Below are 11,145 nucleotides of genomic sequence, written 5' to 3'. Positions count from 1 at the left end.
CCGGCGGTGCAGGGCAGCGCGGCCCCCCAGAACGGCGGGTGCGGGCCCCCCGAGCGGGGAGCGCCCGGAGCCGGCCCTGCTGGGAGCAATAAACGCCGCGGGAGCGGCCGGGGCCAGCCGGTGTCGTGTGGTCTGTGCCTCGGTGGGGCGGATTGGGGAGCGCTCCTGTCCCGGGGGGGCTCAGAGCCGCCCTCGGGGTCCCCTCCGCTGCGGGACGCCGGGTGCCTCCGGTGCCGGAAATCCCGGTAGTGGCGGAAATCCCGGTAGCGGCGGAAATCCCTCCCAGCGGAAGTTCCGCCACCTCCGGTGCGGGCGCGGCTTCACCGGGGTCAGTCGGGGAGAGGAGCGGGACCGGGATCGGGACCGGGATCCTAGCGGGAGCGGGGGGTCCCTGCCGCTCTCCCTTCGGGCTCTCCGTGTCACCGGGAGCGGGGCGGGAGCGACCCGGTGGGTCCCGGGGAGGAGGGCCGGGCTGCCCGGTGCCGCAGCCATGGCCAACCACCTGCGCTTCGTGGGCCGCACGGTGATGGTGCACAACGGGAACGTGGAGGCGGCCTACGGCGTCCTGAACAGGTGAGCCCCGCGGCGGCCCCGACTCCTTCACTGCACCGGGATTTCCCGAGCCGAAGGTGACGGGAGGGTCGGGCCGGGCTTTCCTGCGGAGCTCCGAGCCCGCTCGGGCCGGGCGTGAGCGGGGCGGAATAAAGGAATATTCCTCGGGAAGCGGGGGAATGCTCGCACACCTTGCTAAATCCCACCCTGAACGGAGCTCGGCGCCTTCCTTCCCCTCCTCGCTCTCCTCGTGGATGGACGGCGGGGAGAACGAGCCGAGGGCCCGGCCGGGGGCCGAGCCCGGGGGACCGAGCCGTGCCAGGGCTGTCTGCTCCTCGCTCCCCGCCCGTCCCCTGGCTGGCAGCGCTCTCTCCGTGCCCTCCCGCAGGATCCTGGCGCAGGACGGCGTGGCCGAGGCGGTGCGGCGCTCCCGCTACTACGAGAAGCCGAGCCGGGCGCGGCGGCGGCGGGCGTTCGAGGCGTGCCGCCGCGTGTACTGCGCCGAGATGGCGCGCAGGATCGCCTTCCTGGCCAGGAGCGCCCGCCAGGACCCGTGGCCGGGCTGCTGAGCGCGGACCCGCGGCAATAAAATCGCTCTGGCTCCGATCTGCGTTAATTGACTTTGGTTAATGAGGGCGTGAGGGGAGGGGGGCGTGGCGGGTGGGCGGGGCTGAGCGCGCGCGCCCCCCCGTGGCCCCGCCCTGCCCGGCGCCGCCGCGCACGCGCCGCGCGCCCGTTTCCGCTTCCGCCCCGACGCGCCGTCACCGTCAGGGGCCGCCGGGAGCGGCGTGAGGGAACGGCGCCGGTGAGGAGAACCGGGGGGCTCGGAGCGCCTGGAGGGAGCGGGGGTGAGCGGGCGGGCTGCCGAGGAGGAGGGAGGGAGGCGCTGGCGGAGGTGGCGGCGGGCCCGGGCCGCGCGGAGCCGCTCGCCCGGCGCGCCGCGCTGAGGGGGCAGGGCCGGGCCGCGCCGCGGGCGGAGCTCCGCGGCAGCGGGGCAGGCCGGGCCCTGCGCGCCGCGGGCTCGGCGGGAGCTCGGTGTCTCCGCGGCACCGCGCTCCGTCCGTCTGTCCGTCCGGGTGAGGCCGAGCCGGGCGGCGGGGCCCCGGCGTGCTCGGCCCCGTTCCGTGGTGTGATGTCGGTGCCGGGGGTTGTGTCCTCCCCGGTGGCTGTGCTCTGCTCCCGGTGCCACACCGGATCCGCCGGGAAGCGAAGCCGCAGGAGCTCAGCTCGTGTGGAGGCTGAAGCGGCTCCAATTACACGAGTTTTGTGGTTTGTTGTTAATTATTACGGACGTTCTCAGGGCTGTTGGTGCGTCGGGGCTGTGATTGTTTAGCTCTGCTTGTCCTCAGCCTCTGCAGGCTCAGAACTCGCGGGGGGAAGCGCCAGGACCCGGGTTTGGGCTCTGTTTGAACCTGTGTCTAAGGAAGCTGCCAGGAAAAGCAGGACCTGCAGAGGTTTCCAGGCTCTGGAGGGAGCCCAGGCCCTGCAGGAAGCAGCACTCACCTCCTGGAGCTGCTCGTGGACCTGAAACCAGGGGCTGTGTGTCAGGGCTGACCCCAGGAGCCCATTCCCAGGAGGGACAACTGACCCCAGGAGCCCATTCCCAGGATGGATAACTGACCCCTGGGTCTTCTCCCACCCACGGAGCTGATTGTAGGAATGCCTCCCCCCCGTTGATGAAGTGACTAAATTATCCTTTATCTCTTAAAAAAGGGGAAAAAGCCCCAAAGTTTCTTTTTTTCTATTAGGTAAAAGGACACTTCATAAGACTTTAGGGACTTCACCTCAAACTTGAGGACAGAAGGCAAAAGGTCTTGTCTAAGAATTCATTATAAAAAGAAGAGAACAAAGGAACTAATTGCCAAAAGGTCTTGTCTAATCAATTAATTAGAAAAAGAAGATAAAGGAACTAATTGCTTTTGTGGGGTGCTTTACTAAGAGCCTCTTGCCCCTAGCTGGAGTTTTCTCTATAAAGAGCTTTGCTATTTTGCCTTTTATTAAAACTTTTCCACTCCAAACACCACCTGCAGCAGCAGAGCTACCTCAAACGCGACTCATTTCTCCAAAAACTCCTCTCAGAGAGCTCATTTGTGCCAGGTGATGAGGGGCAGGGCCCTGTTTGCTGTTTCTCCCTGCAGCAGGAGCAGAGATGTCGCTGTCCAAGCGCGAGCTGGACGAGCTGAAGCCATGGATCGAGAAGACGGTGAAGCGAGTGCTGGGCTTCTCCGAGCCCACCGTGGTCACTGCAGCACTCAACTGCGTGGGCAAGGGCATGGACAAGAAAAAAGCAGCTGGTATGTCCACAGCTGGGCTTGGGAAACGGCTCCAGACCTGGCCAGGGTGTTGGGGCAGGGGCACAGGGGGGTTCTGTCAGCCTCCCTGAGGTGAGCAGGGGAAATCCGTCAGAGCGGACTCAGCTGGAGGCCTTGGGAGTAAAAGTAAAAGTTAATTCCTCATTCAAGGAAGTGGAAATGGTAATGGAAAAGAGCCCCAAACCTGGCCAGGGTGTTGGGGCAGGGGTACAGGGGGGTTCTGTCAGCTTCCCTGAGGTGAGGAGGGGAAATCCGTCAGAGCAGACTCAGCTGGAGGGATTGGGAAGTGTTAAAAATGCAAGTAAAAGTTAATTCCTTATTCAAGGAACTGGAAATGGTAATGGAAAAGAGCCCAAACCTGGCCAGGGTGTTGGGGCAGGGGCACAGGGGGGTTCTGTCAGCCTCCCTGAGGTGAGCAGGGGAAATCTGTCAGAGCAGACTCAGCTGGAGGCCTTGGGAAGTCTTAAAAAGTCTGATAAGTAAAAATTAATTCCTTATTCAAGAAACTGTAAAAGGTAATTTTTCTAGTATGCTTTTTTGCCCATTACAGCCCTGCTTTGCTCCTCCCTTAATCCTGACAAGATGATCCACAGATCCCAGAGGCTTCCAGGCCTCCCTGTGTTTGTAGACTTGAATCACACTTAAATTGAATCACATCTGAAGTTTTTAGACTTGCAGTTTGTAGACTTGAATCACACTTAAATTTAAGTGGTTTACATCTTCCAAGGAATCTCTGTAGGTTCTTTCTCCAAGGAATCCCTGTGGGTTCCCTCCAAGGAATCTCTCTGTGTTCCCTCCAAGGAATCTCTGTGTGTTCTCTCCCTGGAATCTCTGTGGGTTCTTTCCTCTCTCCAAGGAATCTCTCTGTGTGTTCTCCATCCTCCTGCTCACCTGGAGCTCAGAATTCTGCACTGATGGGCTTTTCCTCTTTTTCAGACCACCTTAAACCCTTCCTGGACGACTCCACCCTGAGATTTGTAGACAAGCTCTTTGAGGCAGTGGAGGAAGGACGAAGCTCCCGGCACTCCAAATCCAACAGTGACCGGAACCGGAAGCGAGAGCTCAAGGTGATTATTGATTATTGATTGCTAATTATTGATTATTGGTTGGCTTTTTCCTATGGTTGGGTGGCCTGGAGGCAGCACTGGTGCTCTGGCACACTCTCCTCTTCCAGAGAGGTACAGCTCAGAAGGTTCAAGAGAAACGACTCCTCTCCATGATGAAGTGTGGGAGCCTTTACCTTGAGGTTCTCTTTCCCAAAGCCAAGGTGGAAGCCTGGCTTTGGCTTTCTGTTAGGCTGCTGGATGAATCCATGGGGATCCATCTCCCTTCTTCTCCGTGCTCCTTGTGCTTGTGTCTTTATTTGGAGCCTGGGAGAGCTGCTCCCAGTGACGTCCCGTCGCTCCCCGTGCCCTGACGCAGCACCTGGGGCTCTGTGGTGGATGATCTGGGGGGTTTTCATTCTCTTTCTCCACCCAGAATCAACAATAGGTGGTTTTTGGCAACTCCTGTCCTAGCACAGGATTGATTCCAGCTGGGATTCCATTGTTCTGGTGTTTCTTCCTTGCCTGGCATGGTGGAAGGCTTGTGCATCCAAAGCTGTTTTCACTTCCTTTCTTCTCTTGAGGACTTTTCTCACCATCTTGTAGAATTCCATTTTGCCATCACTCTGCCAAGTCTGACAGGACCTTTCCTTCTTACAGTGATGTTCCTTTCACTCTTCTGAGGTTCCTATTTTAAGGCAGTCTGGGTTTTCCCAGCACTTGGAGTCAGCACTGAACCTCAGTGAGCCAGAGCAGTCCTGTCCAGGATCTGGATCTCTTTGGGAGTGCTGGGACAAGCTTCCTCCACTCCTCATTTTCCTCTAGGAGCTTCTTTTCTTCCCTCCATGGCAGCGGGTGCTGAGCTGGTCCCTGGGGCTGTGGGAGTGTGAGGGTTGTGTAGGGCTGCAGGTCCAAGTGCTCCCGTGGGCCTGGCAGAGGTGGGGACGTTGGCAGTGCCACCACTTGATGATGGCAGGAGGTGGTGACAGCCTGCTGGGGAGAGCAGGTGCTGGCAGAGGGATCTGGTGATGGCAGCAGGGATCTCTCACTGGCAGAGGGATCTGGTGATGGCAGAGAAATCTCTCACTGGCAGAGGGATCTGTGATGGCAGAGAAATCTCTCACTGGCAGAGGGATCTGTGATGGCAGAGAAATCTCTCACTGGCAGAGGGATCTGGTGATGGCAGAGAAATCTCTCACTGACAGAGGGATCTGGTGATGGCAGAGAAATCTCTCACTGGCAGAGGGATCAGGTGGTGGCAGCAGGGATCTCTCACTGGCAGAGGGATCTGTGATGGCAGAGAAATCTCTCACTGGCAGAGGGATCTGGTGATGGCAGAGAAATCTCTCACTGGCAGAGGGATCAGGTGGTGGCAGCAGGGATCTCTCACTGGCAGAGGGATCTGGTGATGGCAGAGAAATCTCTCACTGGCAGAGGGATCAGGTGGTGGTAGCAGCAGCAGGGCTGGGGCTGCAGCAGGGCACCCTTCCCCAGTGAAGCCACAGGGGTGTCTGGCCTGAGCACTGCTGGTGTTCCTGGCTGAGCCAGAAGTTGGGTTAGGCAGCAACAGCAGAAACTGATCCTCCTTCTCTTGGCTCCTGGCATGGAGAGAGGTGTTCCTCTGCCAAATCCTCGCTCTTCTCTCTGGAATCCCATTTCTTGGAACTCGTCCATCTTGCTCTGGGTCTGTGTGGACCCTGCAGGGACACAGACATCTCCGAGGTGGTCAGGCCATGGCAGCACTTGCAGACTGACTGGCCCTGCCCCAGCACAGGCTGTGGAGAGGGATTTCTCCTGGCCCCTGCAGACCCCAGAGCGTCGGGCAGTGATGGTTCCCAGGGCCGCTTGCCGCTCCTCGGTTCACTCTGGGGTAGGTCATGGCTTGGGAAGGTCAGGAACTGAAAAAAGTAAAGTTTCCACACTTTATACTATGGGCAAGTCCTTTCTCTTGAACTTGTAGGTTTTCCAAGAAGTACCTGTGTGGCTGAGGAAGTGTCCTTGTAGGATATGAACCGTTGTAGTGAAGAAGGGATTGCAACTAACGCTCCCAACCGGTGTGTATATTTTCTTTTCAAATAACACCTTGACACACACACTACAGTAACCCATGGCACGGACACATCCAGGTTTCACACACAAACCAGGCACTGATGATGGAATCCACAGCTGCTGGGCTGGGCCTGAGCAGAGCTCTGTGGGAAACGTGCCTTTTGTTTGGTGACCTGAGGCTGCTGAAAGCCCATCAGCAGGGCCATTGCTCCGTGTGCTCTCTGAGCTGTGCCTCTCTGGAGTGTGAGGGAATGCTGCAGCTGTCCCAACACTCCCTGGGTGCAGGGCCACATCCTCCTTTTGGTAGGACAGCACAGATTCCTTCACCAAACCCTCTCAAGCTGGTGGAAGACGTGGAAATGTTTTTATCCCAGTCAGATCAGCTCTGGCAGGCTTTTTCTGTCTTTCCATGTCGCTGACACCTCACATCTCCTCAGTGCCAGTCCCCCTCTCTGAGCAGCCAAGGGAGCAGTGGTGCTGTTAGGCAGGCTCATCCCTGTGATGTCTCCTCTTGCATGGACTTCATTGGTGTTTCTCTGGTGGGGGAGCAGGGCCCAGGCTGGGTGTGGGCTCAGCCTGCACGTGCCACCCTGGAATTCTGCGTTACGGAGCCGGAGCTGAGACATGCTGGTGGTTTCTCATCTCAAATCCTGGTCTGGGAGAGAGCACTCAGTTCTAACCACAGCTTTCTGCTGTTTCCTTACATTAGGATGTGTTTGGTGATGACTCTGAGGTGTCCAAGGAATCTTCTGGTGTCAAGAAACGGCGCATCCCACGGTTTGAGGAGGTTGAGGATGAGCCTGAAGTCATTCCAGGCCCACCATCGGAGAGCCCAGGGATGCTGACTAAGCTCCAGGTCAGTCTAGCTGGGCTGTGTATAGGGTTTATCCTAACTTGTATCCCAAACAGAGCAGTCATATCCCAATGGGAAAGGAAAAGTCACTGTCTGCTTTCCCACAGATCAAACAAATGATGGAGGCAGCCACCCGGCAGATTGAAGAGAGGAAAAAGCAGCTGAGTTTCATCAGTCCTCCAACACCACAGGTAACAGGCAAATCCCACACAACCCTGACCCCTGTTTCAGCTGTCATATATTGGTCTGTGTCTGCTGGAAGGGGCATGGAGCAAAACTTCCTTCTCTGTCAACAGCCCAAAATTTCTTCTTCGTCCCAATCGGAGCGGCTCCCCATCGGCAACACGATCCAGCCCTCGCAGGCAGCCACCTTCATGAACGATGCCATCGAGAAGGCCAGGAAGGCTGCAGAGCTGCAGGCCCGGATCCAGGCCCAGCTGGCCCTGAAACCAGGGCTCATTGGCAATGCCAACATGGTGGGGCTGGCCAACCTGCACGCCATGGGCATCGCGCCGCCGTGAGTACCGGGGTGAACCCCAGTGCCAGGCAGGGGCTGGCCAAAGTGCTGCTGTTCCCCAGCAGTGGCTTTAACTGCTGCTGAAGGAACAAATTTTATATCAAAAATTAAATGGAGAGTCCTCCTTCCTTGGCTGAGATTCCCTAATTGTGCACATGAGGTTGGAGTCGCTTCTGGCAGTACAGATGAGCTGTAAAAATATGAAAACCATGGAAATAAGCTCAAATTTCTTTTGATTTCGTGCTGTATTCATATTTGAATGGAACATATCTTGTCCTGCCCCCCAGGAAGGTGGAGCTGAAGGATCAGACCAAGCCAACACCTCTGATCCTGGATGAGCAGGGCCGGACGGTGGATGCCAGCGGGAAGGAGATCGAGCTCACCCACCGCATGCCCACCCTGAAGGCCAACATCAGGGCTGTGAAAAGAGAGCAGTTCAAGCAGCAGCTCAAGGAAAAGCCCTCAGAAGACATGGAGTCAAACACCTACTTTGACCCCCGGGTCTCCATAACCCCGGCCCAGCGGCAGAAACGCACCTTTAAGTTCCATGAAAAAGGCAAATTTGAGAAAATTGCTCAAAGGTTGAGAACAAAGGTATCAGAGGTCTTGTCCTGCTGATGAGGGCATGGGTAGGAGGGGATTCTCCTCTCCTAGGCTGGGAAGGGACCTGGGGTGGCTTTGATTTAGAAGTTTTCCAGTGAAATCACCTGAAACTTTTTATTAAAAACCTCATTTTTGTTGGGATGGCGTGTGCCCAAGTTAGCACCCGTGTGTGTAAAGGGTTTTCACACCACTGTGTTCACCTGTGGAAAGGTAAAATCTTTTTTTGACAAAACATTGAAAGTTCCCAAGAGAACAGATCTCTTTCTGGCTGAGTGATCAACTCAGAAGTGGAGATTTAAAGGAATCTTGTTAAAATGCTCCAAGTTCTTGGGGAGAAGGGGAGAGAAAAAGTCCAGGGATACAGTCCCTCGAGGGAGATGTTTCTTTGGGAATGTTCATGGTCCTGAAAGGCTCAGGAACAAGAGCAGAGTTTTGGCAGGCTTGGGAGCTTCCCCTTGCCATCACACGCTGTGTGGTTTCTCTTGCAGTCTGCTTCAGATTGTTTGAGAACCCAGATAAATCAGCAGGTGATTTGTGTCCAGCTCTTCACAGAGGTTCTGCTGCTTTGGAATGACCTTTCTGTTCCATTTTCCTTCTCAGGCTCAGCTAGAAAAGCTGCAGGCAGAGATCTCCCAGGCTGCCAGGAAAACTGGGATTCACACTTCCACCAAGTTGGCTCTGATCACCCCAAAGAAGGAGCTGAAGGAGGGGGAGATCCCAGAGATTGAGTGGTGGGACTCCTACATCATCCCCAATGGCCTGGATCTGTGAGTATTTCCAGGTGTTGATGGTTCTGCCACAGCAGGAATTCAGGAGCTTCAAGGTGCTCTGGGAAGCACGTGGGAAATCAGGCCAGATGTTCGTGCTTGAGCATCGAATTCCAGCTCTCATCTCCAAGATCCAGGCACTGGGTTTGCTCCCAAAGTTTCTCTGGGGCTGTAGTAGGCAGCTACTGTGGAGTGGGGGGATATTTTAACCCAAAATTGGGGAAGTTTGGTTTTATTTCCGAGCACGAGCGTTCTGCACAGGTTGTGTTCACAATGGATGTGGGGCCCTGCCTCTGAACCCCAACATGGGGGGAGACACCTGTACATCAACACCACTGTGGGTCTCCTTCAGCCCATGGGATTTGTGCAGGAATTGGTGCTGGGAATTCTGCCATGATGCCCAACTCTCTCCTTTCTAGAAAAGGCGGCACGACCTCAAAGAAAGACGAGTACTTTGGGATCACCAACCTGGTGGAGCACCCAGCCCAGCTCAACCCCCCGGGTATGGCCCTGGCTTGGGGGGTTTGGCTGCTCCAGCAGCCCCAGCCCCTCCCTGTGGCACTGCCTGTGTCCCCCTGGGTCCTCCAGGGCACGTTCCTGATGGTCTCCTTTCCCTGCCAGTGGACAGTGACACGCCGGTGACCCTGGGTGTGTATTTAACAAAGAAAGAGCAGAAGAAATTACGGCGCCAGACACGGCGAGAAGCCCAGAAGGAGCTGCAGGAGAAGGTCAGGCTGGGCCTGATGCCACCACCAGAGCCCAAAGGTGAGTGACAGCCAGGCCCTGGGCAGGAATGGGTGTGTTGGGAATGCTGACAGCAGCACAGCCTTGGAGGGATTGCACGGATCTGAAATCCACACAGGTTTTTGTGTGTGCAAATATCCTGGTGGGAAAAAGCTGTTGCCATGTCCACCAGGAGCCCTCCCAGCACCTCTTCCATTCCCTTGCAGTGAGGATTTCCAACCTGATGCGGGTGCTGGGCACGGAAGCTGTCCAGGACCCAACGAAGGTGGAAGCTCACGTCCGAGCACAGATGGCCAAGAGACAGAAGTAGGTGGCACCTTGTACTGTGACATTTTGGGGCATTTTTTGGGTAGATTCAGTGCTGGTGTTTTGTTTAGGACTGGTCTTTTCAGTGCTGTTTGTTCCCAGGGCTCACGAGGAAGCAAATGCAGCAAGGAAGCTCACGGCGGAGCAGAGGAAAGCCAAGAAGGTGAAAAAGCTCAAGGAAGATGTTTCCCAGGGAGTTCACATAGCTGTGTACAGGTGAGTGAGCTCAGAGAGAGCTCACAGGTGAGCTTGGGGCAGAGGGACCTCTCAGTTTTGGTTTTCCACAAATATTTGATTTTTTTTTTTTTTTTTCATCTTATCCTTAGGGTCCGAAACTTGAGCAATCCAGCAAAAAAATTCAAAATTGAAGCGAATGCTGGGCAACTGTACCTCACGGGAGTGGTGGTTCTGCACAAAGATGTCAATGTGGTGGTGGTAGAAGGAGGTGAGGCCTTCTAGGCAGGCTTGGGTCACCACAGAGCATTCCGGAGCTTGCCTCCAGCAGGAATTGCTGTGGAAATTGGTGACAGGGTTAGGGAAGGACAAGGAAGTGAGGAGGCAATTAGAAACTCCTTTAATTACATCGTTAACGGGGTTAGCAGTGACCGCAGAGCGCAGTAATCCAGTCAGAAAACCCTCATTCCATGAGGAAGGGAACCTCTGCCAGCTGCAGGTTAAGAGATTTTCTGTGAACCTTGAGTCTTGATTCTTCCACAGGCCCGAAAGCACAGAAGAAATTCAAACGTCTTATGCTGCATCGAATAAAGTGGGACGAGCAGACGTCAAACACAAAGGGCGAGGGTGAGTGAGAAGGTGTGAGAAGGGGGAGTCCGGCTCCACCTCCGGGGCTAAATGAGCTTTATTGGCGGGGTTTTTCCATAAATGAGCTTTGTTGGCATGGTTTTTCCAGATGATGATGAGTCTGACGAGGAGTCCGTGAAGAAAACAAACAAATGCTCTCTGGTTTGGGAGGTGAGTCGTGGCGGTTCCACGCCAGCATGGTGCTGAGGTGGGATCCAGCTCTTCCTCGAGCTGTAACCTGGCAAAACCACGTATCGCCGTGTTCCCCACACGCCCTGAGGCCGGGCGGGAATTGGGGCGGCACGTCACCCCCTGTCTCCCGGCAGGGCACGGCGAAGGATCGCAGCTTCGGCGAGATGAAGTTCAAGCAGTGTCCCACGGAGAACATGGCGCGGGAGCACTTCAAGAAGCACAGCGCCGAGCACTACTGGGACCTGGCGCTCAGCGAGTCCGTGCTCGAGTCCACGGACTGAGCCCCGGAGCCGCGCCTGCCCCGCCGCCCCTGAGCCGCACAGCTCCCACCGCTCTCCTCAGCACCCCCATTAAAGACATATTTTTTAAAACAAATCGCCGTAGCGTGGTTTTGGGTAAAGGGAGG

At 56.1% G+C, this 11,145-nt stretch overlaps 2 protein-coding genes across 3 annotated transcripts; both read left to right on the top strand.

The window, feature by feature from the left end:
- Positions 1-312: 312 nt before the first annotated feature.
- On the top strand, positions 313-1,158 carry MRPS21 (mitochondrial ribosomal protein S21). Its single transcript, XM_064401321.1, has 2 exons — positions 313-573; positions 941-1,158. The coding sequence occupies exons 1-2, from the start codon at positions 491-493 to the stop codon at positions 1,119-1,121; spliced, it is 264 nt and encodes an 87-aa protein (XP_064257391.1). The 5' UTR covers positions 313-490; the 3' UTR covers positions 1,122-1,158.
- Positions 1,159-1,263: 105 nt separating this feature from the next.
- PRPF3 (pre-mRNA processing factor 3) lies at positions 1,264-11,110 on the top strand. Of its 2 annotated transcripts, none has more exons than XM_064401310.1 (16): positions 1,264-1,357; positions 2,691-2,846; positions 3,801-3,931; positions 6,666-6,812; positions 6,917-7,000; positions 7,106-7,326; positions 7,614-7,920; positions 8,530-8,696; positions 9,116-9,198; positions 9,318-9,461; positions 9,647-9,746; positions 9,849-9,962; positions 10,073-10,191; positions 10,464-10,547; positions 10,657-10,718; positions 10,874-11,110. In XM_064401310.1, exons 2-16 carry the CDS (start codon positions 2,702-2,704, stop codon positions 11,018-11,020), a joined length of 2,055 nt encoding a protein of 684 aa, XP_064257380.1. In that variant the 5' UTR covers positions 1,264-1,357; positions 2,691-2,701; the 3' UTR covers positions 11,021-11,110. The 2 variants fall into 2 exon arrangements, with proteins under 2 accessions (XP_064257380.1, XP_064257381.1); XM_064401311.1 differs by having other exon boundaries at positions 1,300-1,400.
- Positions 11,111-11,145: the final 35 nt, after the last annotated feature.

The sequence above is a fragment of the Passer domesticus genome, chromosome 32 (genome assembly GCF_036417665.1).
Source record: "Passer domesticus isolate bPasDom1 chromosome 32, bPasDom1.hap1, whole genome shotgun sequence".
Lineage (NCBI taxonomy): Eukaryota > Metazoa > Chordata > Aves > Passeriformes > Passeridae > Passer > Passer domesticus.
This window is presented reverse-complemented; position numbering and strand designations above follow the sequence as displayed.